Genomic DNA, 17,668 nt, shown 5'->3' with positions numbered 1-17,668 from the left:
ATGATAGAATCAATCTGTTCTAATAAATATGAGTTGTTCACTCAGCTTTTTGTCAAACCATGTAAAGTAATCATATAGTGCCATCTAGAGGTCATTTGTTTTATATATATATATATATATATATATATATATATATATACACACACACACACACTTCACTTTTTTCATATTTACTTTTTTCAGATCAGTTATTTATATTTTTCCATCACACATACAAATTAGTAAAAATAAACATCTAAATGTATAAATAGATATATGAATAAATATATAAATAAATGAATAAGTAAATAAAAATAAAATTTAAAAAAGTCATAAGACACAAGTATTAATAAAATCTAATGACAAAGATGAATAATGTATTATTTAAATAAGAAGGCCAAACATGATTTCGTCTCACAGATCAAGTATTAAAATCAAGTGCATATTTTTTGTCATCATTTAAATAAGTCTTGACCTGAGGCTGAATATGAAAAGGATATGCTGAAATTAAAATATAAAATACTACTACTAATAATAATTGTATCCGTTTTCATTTGTGCTTTTAGAAAAATTGAGTGGCGTTACAATTGTAAACCTACAGGAGGCGCTCCATATCCCTCTTGTCGCGTGCTCGTCGGCACCGGAAACAAAGAAGCAGTCCGGGCAGAAACATGACATAATTCAAGCTAGTGCTGTTGTGTAACTACACACGCTGTGAGTGACTTCTGCCATTATCGCTTCAATGTTTGTTGGTTTTAATGTGTAATATTTAATACTAACAATTCAGGTATCACATTTATTATCTTGAGTTAACTCAAACATGCTAGTTTAATAGAATCCGAAACGGTTCCCGAGTCCAAACAGCTGTTAGCTTAGCTAGTTTAGTTAACGGATGGAGCGACGTAAACAATAGACGTCTGCGAAGAAAAAATTAAATCAAAGTTAAACTTTGCTAACGGCTAGTTGTCTTGTTACCTTTATTATCAATTGTTATAACACTGGGTTAATGTATAATTATTGGGTTCGGGTGTGATTTTTCCAAACTGTGATAACAGTTTGAGCCATTGAAAATCCTCCAAACTTTACTTACTGGCTAGAAGTTCTAGAACTAGACGGCAGTATAGTTTTTGTTATCATATTCTGCTTCGCCAACACTGTTTTAACTTCATTTTTTATTTTACCTTTTTACAGACTGCTCATTTACAATTGGCTCGATGCTGGATTGAACCCAAACAACTCTGTCTGTCGGCAGCTGCATCACTATGCCTGCCGAAGGCACAGAGGAGCAGGCGTCTCTGTCCAGCCCTGCCAGTGCTGCCCTCACTTTAGGATGGCCAGAGGATGAGGGAGCTGCAAGGGGCAAAGCCCCGTGCTCCTTCCCTGAGAACACCCAGGGTTCCGAGGCAGCTGCAGCCTATCCCACATGTCCTGGGCCCGGGGACAACGACAATGGTGAGTCGTTTAAAGAGCTTTATTCAATCTATGAAAAAGCCAATAAAAACATTGCCTTTGGAAAAAGCCTGTAGCAGTGATGTTGGTGTTACAGTTCGAGGCCCACAAGCTCCCTGCCTCACTCCATTCTGATGCATCCACCTGCTGACGAATAGATCCATGTACCTCTTTGTTTTCCTCATCCAAGCTGGCATCTGAATCAAAACTGTACGGCTGGATAGCTCTTGTATTGTTCATCTTTTTTCTTGCGCCAGTAATGTTAGGTTGGGGTTTGGGGGGGGCTGTAAGCTAGTGGGAGAGCATGTAAACAAATAGATGATGGGAAATGAGGACAGGCTTACTCAGACTAATTTCTGATGAACTCCTGCTGTTTTTTGAGTTTGCCTAAAAATGGAATAATCTTAAAGGCCACTGGAAACGATTTTAGAATACATCAAAAGTTATTGGAGTTGGCATTTAATGTGATACTGAAGTAGAAGCGCAAAAAGTAACAACTTAAGGGTGTTGTCACTGGTTACTTACATGCGAACATTTTACAGTTATTAAGAGATTTCAATACTTAAGTATAACTTCATTTAACTATTTCAAATGTTTTTTTTCCGGCAGATTTGCTCACAATAGTTTTTTATTTGCTTCTCTTAGGTAGCAAAAGGTCAGGAGCTATATTGCACATTGACCGACAACGCATCCAGGAAGCCTCTGCCAGTTCTGGAGCTGATGAACTCCAGGGTCTTGGTGTGGCTGTTTATGACCAGGATGTACTTGAGCAAGGTGTCCTGCGGCAAGTGGATGAAGCGATCCAGGAGTCTAGTCAGGCTGCTGCTAAAGCTGAGGCTGAGAAGGAGTACCACTCTGTGCTGGATGATGTGAGGTAAAGGACGATGCTTAAAAAGCAATGTTAATACACCTCTTTTATTCATTTTTTGGTTAACTTGAAGTGTTTTTAAGGAAAAGGTCATTAATTTAGTTTTACGGACAAAACACTTCTGTGAAACTGTGGATGGACCAAAATATTTAGGCTCAGATGGTGAGGATGATCTTAAAATTGTTAGCCCGATGGGTTAACCTTTTTTATATTCTAGTGGAAGTTATATTAATTTCATTTTAAAGTCATAACCTAATAGGAGTGTGAAAAAACAAAGTCTTGTCTTTTGTGTTTCAGATCTGTTACGGTCTCTCTGAAGCACATCAACAAGATAATTGAGCAACTTTCTCCATATGCAGAATCCAGCAAAGATATAAGTCGAAAGATTGAATCTGTCAAAAGGCAAAAGGAAAATAAGGTAAAAAAATATATATATAAAGGTATTTCTTAAGGGTAGTGTACTGTTTAATTGGTAATATTTAAAAACAGACTGTGGAATTGATGACAAAAACTTTTTATCCAGGAAAAACAGCTGAAAAAAATCAGGGCGAAACAGAAGCGGCTTCAGGCCATTCTGGGAGGAGAGGACTCTCAGCGAGTGGAAGCGGAACTTTTGGCTGAAGATGATGAAGAAGAAGGTAAAGGCTCCTCCCTGTGAACCCTTAGATTCCTCTACTGTATTACCAGTCTTCTTATCCAATCACTAATGAAAAAACACTTGCTGTGTCTTAATTTTCACGACATGCTGCTTCTCCCCTCAGCGGGATCTATTACAGTGTGAAGGGCGTTTCTCAATTTCTGTCATACTAATTGTGATTAACACAGACACTTAACTAAACATTTGTTATGGTAGCAGCTCAGTCATTTAGTCATTTGGACATGGTGGAGGAATCCTGCTAATGTTTACAGCCAAAATATGAAAGGGGAAATTTATAATGCCTTAGATCAGATTGACCCATGCTTTTGTATGGTTGACATTCAATTGTGACTTCAGTTGAAATTCAGCAGCAAAAAAACACCTTAAGTCTGCTTTGTTCAATTTTGACGAGCGTCTGCAAGTTATGGACTGAATCACCTGACTTGAGTAACATTGTGGTCTTCTATAGTCCACGCATTCAAAACTGTAATGGGGAAAAGGTGACTGTAGCAAGTGGATATTTGATCTTTTCAGTCATCTTGAACCTATCTGGGCATTCTAATGTTTGACCTGACATTATTGCCCACTGAACTGCTGCTATAAAGACGCCTATAATCTTTTTGGGAGAGGGGATTCCCACCGATCATCAAATTTTGAAATAATGAGACCAACTTTATTGGATCTAACATCCAAACAATGTAATCGGTCATTCAAATAATCCTTTTTTTCCGGTCTTGTTCATTGAACCTCAGCAGACCAGCAAGACTTTATCGCAGTGCTCAAGTAGAGTTAACGGTTTTCATGTGATTCTCTGCTAAGATATTCAAGTCTAATTTTAGTGGAGCTTAGTATATTTTATACTTTTTTCTGGTGGTGGATAACTACTTGTTATTTATGCCAAAAATTCATCAAAAAATAACTTGTGTTTTCATCTACAAATTAGCACAATCTCCGTTTGAACTTTTTTTCCGCATTGTCTTAAACTGCTAGTTTTTGACAGGCACTGATTTTAGATATAACATTGGATTTATGTCTCTTACTAGAACCTGGACCCTCCACACTGGGCAGCATGCTCATGCCAGCTCAGGAGACTGAATGGGAGGAGCTTATTCGTAAAGGTCACATGACCCCTTTTGGAACCAGAATACAACAGAAAGAGGCAAAGAAAGAACCTCGGAAGCTGATGTTGGCTGAGAACTCAGCGTTTGACGAGTACTTGGCAGATCAGGCCAAGATGGCAACTGAGAGGAAAAAAGTGCCACTTTTAAGGAAGAAGAAGAAAAGCGCATCTTTCAGCTCAACTGAGGGGACAAGTAGTAAAATTCCAAAAACGGTTTTCTCATCTAAGGACAAGAAACTGAAGAAGCGCATGCGAAAGCTGCAGATAACTGCTTTGAAGGCACATCCCAAAGCTCGACCCAAAGCTGAGCCCCAGCCGCCCAAACGGAAGAGGAAGAGACACACGGAGGGAGAGGAAACGGACAGTGAAGGATCAGAGTACCTGCCCAGTGAGGAATTTCTGGATCTTGACCAAGAAGAGAGAGAAGCTATGCTTGAGGGTTTTGGGGAGGATGATGATGATAATGAGTATGAACTTAAACCTTATAAGAGAAAACCAGAGCATTGGAGGAAGAAGAAAGCAAACGATGATGAGGAATACCACCCTGACAGTTCAGATGAAGAGGAAAATGGCAGTGGTAAAATGAAGAGATATAAAGACGATGGAGATGTGGAGTACTACAGGCAACGAATAAGGTATTACAGTGTATTTCATGTGGTACAATTATTTATTAAATCGCAGGAAATGTTTAATAATTCTCATGAAGTGTGTGCAGACACAAGTGGTTCCCTCACACTGGTGAATTTATTTAAAATTGGCAAACACACAGTAAAAACTGATGAAAAATAGCCAATTAACTCTTGTAAAAATAAAAGACAAATCTCTGTATTAAACATTTGTAAAATAAACTTATTTCATTAGCTGTGTGCTACCAAAGGAATAGACTTCTTTCTTCTTTTAACTCCTTTGCTTGAAGAGTAAAGAGTTTGCTTAAATGACGCTGATCTTATGACTTTTTCTCTTTTGACCTAACTGCAGCGTCATCTGAAGGTAGAAATGACACATGATAAAACAAGCCTTAATAGCCATTAACAGACTCATGATCATAAAAATAAAATATGCAGTTGCAGCTTTTATTGGATGAGTTTGTCTGTGAATACTTTACACAAGTGAAAAAAGGGTTAAAAGGATATATATTTCTATGATTTATAGTAATGTCAGATGGGCCTTTTATGTCTTTCACTTGGCGTAGTCCTTTTAACCCAAAAAAAAAAAAATCAGTTTCTAAAGAATGAAGTTTTGATTTCATCATTGTGTGTTTGAGGTCATTAATTGTTAAACTTTTTTGTAAAGCTTTAAACCCACAGCGGTAAATCTGCATCTGAAATAACTTCCCGAAACAGTTTCATTCATAACCAAAATTGAAAAGTTTCGAATCTGTGGAGGAGAAGTGACGTTGCAATTGTGGAAATGATTCAGCAGAAAGAAATATTCAAATAATTTATCATAAATATGCTCCAAACGAAATAAATAAAAGTGAAAGTGTCAAAGTAAAGAAGTGATCTACATTTTTAGTTCCCTTTCCTTAGTGTTCATAGGTAGAAAAGTTAGCGTGGATCCCTGTAAATCATCGTCACAGAACAAATTGAGCATCACATTTGTAATGGCACTGGTACAAATGGTCTATTGTTGTTATTTTCTTTACCTAAGGAGAAAGCAGTTTGTTTTCGCTGGCTCCGTGCTGCAAAAAAGAGAGTTAATCCCAGATGAGATTGGCAGCTGTTTCTTGACTTAGCAAATTCACTCGGTACTCTCCTTCTCTCTCTGGTCTTGCTCCGGCCTAATTATCTTCCCGCACATGGCTTTACATGCTCACTCATTCTAATGCTCAAATTAATGGAAGAGCAGCCCTAATGAGATTTCATATTTATAGCCGTCAAATAAATTGTGTTGGCATGTGTCCTTTTTCTACACTAAAGTGACTGAATGTCAATTCGACAGCATTGACACGGCATGGATGGTGAGGCTGGCTAATGCGGAGAATGATATTATTAGTGTAGGCGGTATTTCTAGTTGAGTTTAGGGATAGAGTGGGGGCAGAAAAGTGTAATTAACTGAACCAATGCTTAGTCTTGACTTAATTAGAGAGTGTGGTCTCCCAGGCCCAGCTAAAGGACCGGGTTCGTAGCAGGGTGACAGGACCAGGCCCAAATGAAGATGGATTCTTATCTTCTGCACCTCACACCTTTCTGGGGAACGTGCACTACTAATTGTCTGTATCAATCTTCATTTGCAGCACAACGATTCTGCTTCTAACTGCCCTCTTCCCTACACTATTAAAAGTATTCTCTTTACATTTACCTTTTTCTTGAGATGGTCCACCATACAGGACAAACAAAACAAACAAACAAAAAACTGCATAGTGGATGAGATGCAAATTTAAAATATTGCACAGTTTGCCCTACATTTAATGACCATTAGATCCGTGTCGACAAAAGTGAGGTGGTTTTAATGGGCTTGTTGCCAATGAAGTGATAGAACAGCCGACTGACAGGTGATAGAGAAGTTACCAACAATTGCTTCCTTCTCACAAATTGACCCAACTAAGCTTGAGCATAATGTTCGCTTCATTCCTCCTTTTTTTAAAGTCCTACTTTGATTATCTTTTGATCTATTTTAAAAGCTTTCCCAGTGTTCTTTTAATTATGGTTATGCCATTTTTAGCCAAAATCAAAAAACCTGTGTCGTTTTCTAGGACATAGTTTCTGCAGAGCAGCAGAAGTTCTTTAGAAATTCCCCTCTGAGTTGTGGGCGGGACCGTTGGTGTGGAGTAAGCCCGGCCCCTTCCCATTATCCATTAGTTTTTGTGCTTTCCCGCTAGCTTACAGCCCTGCACACCCCCAACCTAACATCAGAGGTGCAACAAAAATGATGAGCAATTATTGAAGCTATCCAGCTGTACAGTGTTGAGCCGGACGGCAGCTCAAAAGCACCGTTTTCATCTAAGTGGATCTTTAACATTTAAAGACTAGGAGTCGTACAGTTGGAAGTCTCTTGCATCACCTTAAATGAACTTCTTTATTGAAATAAATTCCCGCCTACAAGTTTCAAGTCAGAAAAAATTAAATAATACAAAAATGTTTGCAGACCTCAGCTTTCTGTGTTTTTTTTATACATGATTGACATGCCATTGCTGTCAAAGCAGACAAGCGTCATCATTATGAGCTTTTTTTCTCACTAGGCGATGGAAACGAAATCGCCTTCGAGAAAAGGAAGAGAAGAGAGAAAGAGGTGAAGAGATGTCAGATGACAGCGATGCAGAGTTTGACGAAGGCTTCAAAGTTCCAGGTTTCCTCTGGAAAAAACTTTACAAGTGAGTTCAGTATAAAGCTTTGATATGTGATAAGACTGAGCACTGTGCCCTGGACTGTTCCACACCCACTGAACTACTACTGAAACCGTCGCTCTTGAATTAGGATTAGCTGATAAATATTTTTGTTTGAACTTTAAAGTTCTTGTAAAACACTTTAAAGTGATTGAGGACTAAAATATTTCAAGACAAAGACTGAAACCTGAAAGTTTTTCATAGCTGACCGAAAGGTTAAAATTCAAGACAGATCTTTTGAGAGTGTCTCAGCATGATTAGATGTGAGCAAATTTGTTGTGTTGTCAGGTACCAGCAGACAGGTGTGCGCTGGATGTGGGAACTTCATTGTCAGCAGGCCGGCGGCATCTTGGGAGATGAGATGGGATTGGGCAAAACCATCCAGGTCATCAGCTTTCTGGCTGGGCTGAGCTACAGCAAACTAAGGACTAGAGGGTCCAACTACAGGTACAGAGACGCACACTGAGAACAAGCAGCGTCCAGAGCCCGTGTGTCTGTATGGTATGAATATTTGATTAGGGGGAATTCTGCTTGAGAGTATTCATCTGAATTATTAAACATGTTTCAATTATCAGACTCTTCACTTTCTTACTGCAGACATCAGAGAAATACTGGCCCTCTGTTTGAGAGAGACTGTTTTAAAAAAACTTTAGACGTGAAGCAGTATAAGGTGTATAATAGGCACCAGAAAAAAAACGGAGGTAATTTTGATTAAAACCTGTTTTTAATTCAGAAGTGACACTCATGCAGACAGCTTGTGGAGCTTCCCTGTTGGTCAATACTCTGTCTACTATAGACGCCCACAAATTGATTGCTTACAAACTCAATTATGGCTCAGTATCAATAGCTTCCACCAGGCAGAGCTTCATACCGGCCCATTAGCGCATCATTGTGTGTTTATGTATTTTTGACAACGTTCTTGTAAATATTTTCATGCACTTTCTTATTTTAGAAACAAATATTAGGTGTAAAGTACAGACTAATTTTTGTTTACTTGATAAATGTGTTCAGTTTTCCCTTTTTTTATTATTAATTTGTTTTTGCTTTAGTCCAGAAAACATTTACTAGAGTCTTCATTAATGTTTTCTTTTTTGTGTGTTTTCTCAGATATGCTGGTCTGGGTCCAACAGTTATTGTGTGTCCAGCCACAGTCATGCACCAGTGGGTCAAAGAGTTTCACACCTGGTGGCCACCTTTCAGAGTTGCCGTTCTCCATGAAACCGGCTCCTTCACCAGCAAAAAGGTAAAGGTTTTTTGTTTACCTTGCTCAAAAATAATGTACTTTTTGAATCACAAAATAAAGAAGAATTCGACAGTGTCCCTTTTAATATTTTGTACACATCCTAATTAATGTTCTTGTGACATTTGTTTTATGATGGAGGTCTTATATAAAGGAAATTAGGCTCAAAACAGCATTTCTGAGTATTTCTGTATTTGAATAATTGCGAGTCAGGAACAGAAGAATAAATTCCGTTTGAAAAAGAGGTTATTTGTGACGTAGAAAATATAAGCGTCAAGTATACAGACAGTTCAAATGTTTCCGGTCTTTTTTCCTGTTTTGTAGGAAAAACTCATTCCAGAAATAGCCTCGTGTCATGGGATCCTCATTACCTCATATTCAGCTGTAAGAAATTTGCAGGACATCCTAATACGTTATGACTGGCACTATATCATACTGGACGAGGGTCACAAGATCAGGAATCCAAATGCTGCAGTCACTGCTGCTTGCAAGCAGGTGCGTTTGCTCCGTGGTTCCTTTGGAATTGAGGCGGGGTTATCACTTCCATGATACTTAATTCTATTCTCTATACGATTTTTTTAATTCTAATAAATATGAATTTACCAGTTTTATACCAAACAAATTTTGTTTGGTGATGTAAAACTGTTTTCACACAACTTGTTGTCTTTTGGGTAAAACAAGGAATTTTTACAATTAAAACTAAATACAAGTGTTTCTCTATCCAGCACTATTTCTTTTGCTGTAAAGTGTTTCTGACTTTCTTGGTTTCTGCAGTTTCAAACTCCTCACAGGTTCATACTGTCCGGATCACCGATGCAGAACAATTTGAAGGAGCTGTGGTCTCTGTTTGACTTTGTCTTCCCTGGTAAACTCGGGACGCTGCCCGTCTTCATGGAGCAATTCTCTGTGCCTATTACCATGGGAGGATACAGCAACGCCTCACCTGTGCAGGTACGTGAACAGGCACAGTCAGGGAGCTCCTACAACAGCTTTGAAGTGCTGAAATATTTTAAAGCCAACGATCACACAGTTTAAGTCAGTTTCACTCGCAGTTGAGAAGAGGTAAAAGGGAGCAGCTTAGAGGAAGAGACGGTGGACCAACGGAGCCATTAAAAGCAGCGCTGGATAATGTAGGCTCATATATGAAGGAACTTCAGTTCCTCCTTAATGTGTGAGAGAGAAAGAGGCTAAAGTAAAGAGGCATCTAAATTGTAGCCCTTTGTCATTAGTGTTCAATCGTTATTAACCCACTGACTGTACAGATTTAATTATTTAGGCTGGCTATTGATGCTTTTTCCGCTGTCGATAATAAAAACCTTTACTAATTATTAATGTTATTAAATGGTCAGAGAGGACAAAGCTTTGCTGCTTTATCCTGAAATCCTCAGAGCAGCAGAGCGGGCCTCTCAGTTGAAACATAAAGAGAATGTATGTGCAAATATCTGTTTGGGAAAATCTACAGCTAAGGGGGTGGGGCCTGATGAGCAAGTGGATATTGGATCCATTACTGAAATGTGCATTTATGCACCCCCCCATTCAATGGGAATCCACTCAGCAGCTTGTGCTGAGATCGCTTGATCCTCTTCGGCTGCTTTCCAATCTCGCCTCCATTTAGCCCCTGGATCTCTCCCCCTGCCGATTTTATTGTCCCCTCCAGCACTGCCAACAGTGTCTTTGATCCCCCCGTGGACTCCCAGAGAGTTAATGTTTAAAGAGCAAACTGGCTTTTAGCACAGAGTCTGTATAAAGTGGAGTAGACCCTTTGCAGGGGGTTTCTTAACTCCTACCAGCCCCCATCTTAAAATGAAGATGTTCAGCAATTGTGATGAAAGAAAAAGCGTTTTGACCCTAGGGGCCAAAAAAGTACTGATTAAAGTTTAATGGCTTACAACATTGAGTAGGGCGGCAGGACAAGTGTCAGAGTTCAGAAACCATGAAGATAGGAGTCTGTCTGTCCTCTAAGGTCTAATTGTTCTCAATACACAGGTCCAGACGGCATATAAGTGTGCGTGTGTGCTGAGGGACACCATAAATCCTTACCTGCTCAGAAGAATGAAGGCAGACGTCAAGGCCAACCTCTCCTTACCCGACAAGAACGAGCAGGTACTCCCAACCCCGTAACGACAGAGATGTTTGTGTCTTTTGATGAGACTTCCTGTTCTCGATCTGCAAAGTGCTTGATTAATGTGTGTTAAATGAATTTGTATAGATGGCCCTTGTCAGGTAAACCAGCTAATAAAGTCCTAGTAAAGTAAAAGAAGCTGGTATTCATTTAAGTGGCTGGTCTCCAGTCTGTCCTCCTGCCTGATGCTGGTTGACTTCTCTGCCCACTCCTGCTCATTAAGATCAATCCCTCAGGACCGTGTTTGCTTTAAAAGCCACAATGCTTCCCAATCATTTCTGTTCTCACTCAACTCACTTCATCAAGTGGCTTTAAAGTGGATTTTCACTGTCCTTTTCAAACGTATGCTACGCACATGCAGGGCATGTGATGAAGCGGTGCAAACCTCGTGAATCTTGCTCCAGGCTTTATTCCATAGCTCTATTCTGATAGATGAAAGACTTTGTGTCATATAATTCCAACCGGACACAAACTGCAATTATTAATTTCTTCTTTGTGAACTTTTTTCAAACAGTTGGTGCTTCCGTGTTTTAAATTGGAAGCTACCCATACGTGACTACCAAAGCCGAGTCCCTGAATGGTCAAATGGTTTAACTTTTGACGCGCATTCAGTGGCTGCGTTTCTTTTTGTACATAGAGCCTGAAAACTGACCTAAAAGAGTTTTGAAGCCTCAAATGTGCATATACATGCGTTTACATAAAGTTTTCATAAACGTTTTTTTGGAGCGTGCATTTCTGAGCCTGGTGTGAACGTAGCATCAGACTCACCTCAAGGTGTGTTTGTTTGCTCCTGTAGGTGCTGTTCTGCAGACTAACAGAGGAACAACGGCAGGTCTATCAGAGCTTCTTAGATTCTAAAGAAGTCTACCAAATACTGAATGGTGACATGCAGGTGAGTTTTTTAAAGTGTTTTGGTTTTTGTGTGGATTGTTGTAATGTTTTTTTTTTCCATGTTTGCTCACAAGGACATCTGCTCCTTTCGCTTTTTCAATCCTTCATTTATAAATTCTGCTTTGTCGATTTCTTTCAGACAGGTTTGTGTGTATTTTTTAAGAGATGTTGGATAGTTGTTGCTCCCTTAAAGAACAGTGTCCAGTTGTTCCTCTCACATTAGCTGGACTCTAGAGAGACAAACTACCATTTATCACCACTGACCAAATAGGCGTGGAGGAAGCGATGGGGCTGACCCGATTGTGCTTGCACACACTCTCATAGATATATTCAGTGGTCACTCTCAGTCCATTAACCACCATTACTAATGCAGTGGCCGCTGGGCCCTCATCAAGAAACACAGCCTTTATCGTCCCTAAATAAATTATGTAATTCATTCCTGTAGACTAAAGTAAATGTGTGTATTTGTTTAAAGGTACAGCATTGCAAAATGCACTAAATTTGATCAATGTGTTGTCACTAGCGCTTTCCCCATAAAAGATAATGGTTTGTCTTCATTTGTTTCCTCTTTGTGCTCAGGTGTTCTCAGGTTTGATAGCACTGCGCAAGATTTGTAACCACCCGGACCTGTTCTCGGGTGGCCCCCGGATGCTGAAGGGAATCCCCGAGGACCAGCTAACCGAGGAGGAACACTTTGGCTTTTGGAGACGCTCAGGGAAACTGATAGTGGTGGAGTCCCTACTTCGGCTCTGGTTCAAACAAGGCCACAGGGTTCTTCTCTTCTCTCAGTCTAGACAGGTGAGCGACACAAAGTTTATATTTTGGAAAGTGTTTGGAAAATGAGGCATAAATCAATCTGTTGTGTCTTTATGATGATTTAAATATGTTATCTTAGAGATCTAGAGGTAGCAATATTGTGTTTTTGCTGCTTCTCCATCTAAAATGTTGCATGTGTTGCTGTGATTATGTGAGAGGCAGAGTGTGTGTATAAAAGAGGTCCCAGCTGTTCCAGTCAATACCAATGAGATTATACCTCAGAGGGAACCTGAGACCATCCCTGTTGGCATCTCTGTCCATGTAATATTAATCTGCATCTAATCCTTTTAGAGCTAATCCAAACCTCACTCCCCGTTTCCTCTTCTCTGCCTCCCTTTCCTGTCCTCTTTTTCTGTGTGTCGTTGTCACTATGATCTTCTTGTGTTCCAGATGCTGGATATCTTGGAAGTATTTGTAAGAGAGAACAACTACTCATACCTGAAAATGGATGGAACAACCACGATAGCTTCTCGACAGCCATTGATTGCTCGCTACAACCAGGTAAGGATCATCCTTCCTGGCTCGGAGAATTAACCATGAAAATCCCATCACTGAGCCCTAACTGATGCTGATCTGGAATCAAGCGAAACTTGATTCTGCATTATGTGATAACAACTCCACTGTAGAAGTTTGCAAGTATGAATTGCTGATTCTTGTTTATCTTATTACAGGACAGATCCATCTTCATTTTCTTGTTGACCACTAAAGTTGGAGGTCTGGGAGTCAATCTGACTGGAGCCAACAGAGTCATCATCTATGATCCAGACTGGAACCCCAGTACAGACACACAGGTTAGACGCTCACTGGAAGCATTTTGCAAGATGACATGACATCAAACTTTAATTAAATCAAACTTAATTAAATAGGAGCTTTTCATGCTTTACAGTAAAAAAAAAGGGTTGTCACAAAAATGTTAACTAAAACCAACCAACGCAACTGCCATCGCCTCCGTTAGCACACACACCACACGACCCCACACACAAATATAAAAACAGGACTGTAATTATAAAACAAACTTATGGCTTTGCTCTGCTGTCAGGAAGCAGTTCATTGGGAACCTATTTATATCAGGAACCAGCTCAGCCACATGAACACTAGTGCCTACCCAGATCCGGACAGGATATGTTTCTTGCCTTTCACCTTTTTTGTTTGTTTTGTTTACTAAAAAGTTAAAATGCTTTCTAAAAAGTGTTAAAAATGAGAGTAATCATTCCTGATTTTTGTGGTTCATCACTTTGTTGACTGCATTTTTTGTGCCAAAAGGCCAGAGAGCGAGCATGGAGAATCGGTCAGACGTTGCAAGTAACGATCTACAGACTATTGACCGCAGGCACCATCGAAGAGAAAATCTACCACAGGTAATGAATGCTTTTGTACACCAAATACACTACATTGCAAGAACTACACAAGTGTATCCGAATTCTTGAATGTCAACTCTTCACACAAAGATTTGTCCTTTGAATGACTTTCCACTTTTAAAACATTAAAATTGACAATTCTTTTTACATCAGCTCCTTTTAGACATTTCAACTAATAACATTTTTTAAGTCTAAATTCTATCTCTGCTTTGGAGACTAGACCAGAAGGGTTCACTGTAATGCAGTGCTTCTCAATTATTTTTTGCGAGCCCCCCTTAGGAAAAAGAAAATGTTTCACCCCCCCCCACACACACACACACACACTCACACTCTCGCCGCGAAAACAATATATTAGTTTAGTATCTATAGAAATTGTGTAATTATACCTAAAATTGTATCTTTTAACAATAACAAAAGAAAAAAAACAGTATAAATCCACTTTCAAACAAATATTAACTTTATTTTGCCACACAGAAACCGTTATATTCTAAAACAGAAAAGAAGCTTAAAGTGCCTAAAATAAAAAAATCTGTCAGTCCTTATTTAAACTAGAAACATTTTTGACCAACTGAACCATTTGATGCTGAGAAAAAAAATTGTCAATAAATAATGTTAAATGTAAATTGATCAGAAATATTAACACAACAGCATCAATATATTTAACGTTTTTAGTCTGAAGAAACGGGTAAAAAAAAACATTGTGCAGATTTTTTTCTAAATGATTGATTGTTTATTTATGATCTTATAAAGTGCAGCTGTTTTCCTGCATTACATGCTGTCTTTCTGTCAAATACTGACAAACTAAAGGACAGGCAGACAAAGAATATATTGATGGAAAATAAAGACGTCATTAAAATACCTACAATAGTTAATAAAGAATGGCATTATTAGAAGAGCTGAGTGAGCTAAAGGCACGAGATGATCCTGGTGTTGCGCAACAAGGGAGCGCTCCGCATGCGCGTTCCACCTCGCAGCCAGAGCCCACTACCCCTCCCCTCTCGTTCTCACACACGCGAGCCGTGTGTGACAGGAGCAGCTGCAGGGACGGCAGTTCACAGTTTCAGGCTGTTACAAACACTGTCATATAACGGATAATAGGAAACCAATGGGGGCGCAGATATTTTTCCAAGCACTGAGCCGCTGTCACCGCCCCCCTTTTGCGCCCTGAGCAATTGCCCGTATTATCTGTACCTAATACCGCTACTACTGCGCGCCCTCCCCCTGGCAGGGGCATGCCCCTCTTTTTGAGAAGCACTGCTGTAATGTAAAGTAACATATATTTTGTTTTTCTTCCAAAAATCCAGGCAAATCTTTAAACAGTTTCTGACCAATCGTGTTCTGAAGGATCCGAAACAAAGACGGTTTTTCAAGTCTAATGACATCTATGAACTCTTCACTCTGGCTGACCCAGATGGATCTCAGGGAACAGAAACCAGTGCTATATTTGCAGGTGTGTTCTCATCACACATCCATTACTAAGTTAAAGAGAATGTCATAAAATTGCTGTTGATGAGGTTATTTTTGGTTTAAAACAGGCACGGGCTCTGACGTCAAAGTGACCAAGAAACCAGCGAGGCCGAAGCTCACGAACAACCATTCACACTCCTCAGCAAACCAAAGAGAAGCTGCTCCAACCAGGAAACGCTCCTCCTCAGAAGACACTGCACTCTTCAAAAGTGGTACATCCTTACCTACTCAGGGAAAATTTAGTACATTTACCGACTGCAAAAATATCGACCAAAATGGTTCAGTTGAAGAGACAACTATTCCAGAAAAAAACAACAACAAAGAACCTCATGGTTCAGTCTTACTGAATCATCACCAGCACAAAGACTTTTCTTTAAGCAGTCCTCAGAAACACCGGGAAAAGAGAAAACACTGTGACTCTGCTGATAAACGTAAGAATAAAAAGGTCAAACGCTCACGAGAGGCTCGATTCGAAGGCCACCGCATCTCTCACCTGGTGAAGAAAAGGACTCTTCTGAAGGAGAAGGCTGAAGAAAACACAGCAGAGGAGCAGAAGAAATCGGATGATTACGTCCTGTCAAAGCTCCTTAAGAAATCTGGTAGGAATCATGTGCGAGTGGTTTTTATGTCACACAAACTTTAAACCCGGTTGTTCAGCTGTCTCACTTCCTGTTGCCTTTGTCAGGGATCCACAGTGTGATGCAGCACGACTCCATCATGGAATCCTCCAACCCGGATTATGTTCTTGTGGAAGCAGAAGCCAACAGAGTGGCAAAAGATGCCCTCAAAGCACTAAAGAGTTCCCGGCAGCAGTGCAGATTGCCCTTTAACAGACCCCCTCCTCCACCTGCAAGGTATCCCATCAGTTCCCTGGGGGTGGGATACAGCTCCTCAGATTTACTTCATTTTTTTGTTTTTTTGCCTGATTTACTTTGTGTTTCAGGAAGCGTTTTGGCCAAAAGAGGAATTCCATCTTAGTCGGACGTTCTGTTCAGTCCACCACCACCTCCATCAAATGCAAGGTAACTTATGTTCCCATAAAAACGTATTACAGATGGTAAATTTGACTGATTATTCACTCTATTCTGTGTTTTATCTCTTATTATAGGATAGTTCTATTGTAAAAAAGTCAGCGTTGAAGAAACCTGGTGCAGGAGCTCATTTCAGTGGGGAAGGAGCAGAGAGTGACTCAAACTCTGCCCCGCTATCATCAGCTTCCCTTCTGGCCAAAATGAGAGCTCGAAATCACATCAGCAACCTCTCCAGTCGCGGAGATGCCGAAGAAGAGGACGAGGACAACTCTGAAGCTCCAGGAACCAGTTCTCCTCCTGCTCCACCCACAGAGCACGATGAGCTTTTAGTCGATCTGCGCAACTTTGTTGCCTTCCAGGCAAATGTGGACGGACAGGCCACCACGCAGGAAGTGCTGGAGTATTTCAAACCGAGACTTACACAGGAACAAGTTCCTGTCTTCAGAGAGCTGCTCAGGAGTATCTGCTTTTTTCACAGAACCTCTGGACAGGAGGGCATCTGGAGGTTAAAGGAGCACTTTCGCTGACAGCAGCAGCAGAGAGGAAACACTGCTGTCTCCAGCTACAACGTTTTTACGCAGTTATATTATTGAGGTGCCAAAATCACAGCGGGCCAAAATAAACCATTCTACCATCTTCAGCAACTTCTTGTTACACAATGTTTGTATGGGCAATTTTATAGTTCAAATGGTTGTCAGTTATCTGAAGAAAATTATTTTGTTTAGTGTCTTGTTTGTTTGTTTTTGTCCTTCTTTGTTGTTGTTTTTGAGATTGGCACTTGAGGATTCATCCACAGCTGTATCTGCTTCCATGTCTTTTCAGGGGCATTGTCCAATGGTTATACTTGAATGTAGATGTTTTCTTTCTTTTTTTCCTTAAAACTTTTATTTAAAACTGTTTACATGCATTTTTTTTCCATAGCTGGTGCTTGAATTGAATTACCTCATATCTGTCATGTTGTTTTAGACTTTGAGATGTAACTTCAGATGTAATATATCATTTTATGAATATTACCTCACTGTAAAGTAGGCTTTGAAGAGTACAATGTTCAAAATATGTTGAGACTTCTTTGAAATACATTAAAATGCCAGCCTTTCAGAATAATTCAAGGAACTGTGATGTGGGCAGTAAAAATCACGTTTTATATTAAATTAATGTAAAACATTTTGTTGCATACATTTAAAAAAATAAATCTTTGAAAAAACTTTTCCTTGTATTTTTTGTGTTTTAAGATGGGTCTTAAATTTTCAAATACATAATACATGTATATAAATTGTGTGTGTAGATTACATAAAAATAAAACTATTCTCACTGGCTGAAATATTAAAATTTAAAATAAACATTTATCAATAATACAGAAGAAAA

The 17,668-nt window shown here is 39.5% G+C and overlaps 1 protein-coding gene across 1 annotated transcript; it reads left to right on the top strand.

Moving 5' to 3' along the window:
- Positions 1-587: 587 nt before the first annotated feature.
- Positions 588-17,507, top strand: ercc6 (ERCC excision repair 6, chromatin remodeling factor). The gene is made up of 22 exons (XM_004077405.4): positions 588-693; positions 1,171-1,431; positions 2,074-2,302; positions 2,594-2,714; positions 2,820-2,934; positions 3,977-4,688; positions 7,235-7,366; positions 7,667-7,825; positions 8,486-8,621; positions 8,943-9,113; positions 9,393-9,569; positions 10,605-10,721; positions 11,537-11,632; positions 12,211-12,429; positions 12,838-12,948; positions 13,119-13,238; positions 13,711-13,805; positions 15,110-15,255; positions 15,341-15,871; positions 15,958-16,126; positions 16,216-16,294; positions 16,381-17,507. Exons 2-22 carry the CDS (start codon positions 1,242-1,244, stop codon positions 16,828-16,830), a joined length of 4,275 nt encoding a protein of 1,424 aa, XP_004077453.1. The 5' UTR covers positions 588-693; positions 1,171-1,241; the 3' UTR covers positions 16,831-17,507.
- Positions 17,508-17,668: the final 161 nt, after the last annotated feature.

The sequence above is a fragment of the Oryzias latipes genome, chromosome 15 (genome assembly GCF_002234675.1).
Source record: "Oryzias latipes chromosome 15, ASM223467v1".
NCBI classification, from domain to species: Eukaryota; Metazoa; Chordata; class Actinopteri; order Beloniformes; family Adrianichthyidae; genus Oryzias; species Oryzias latipes.
Note: the sequence above shows the minus strand (reverse complement) of the source record. Positions and strands in the feature narration are given on the sequence as shown.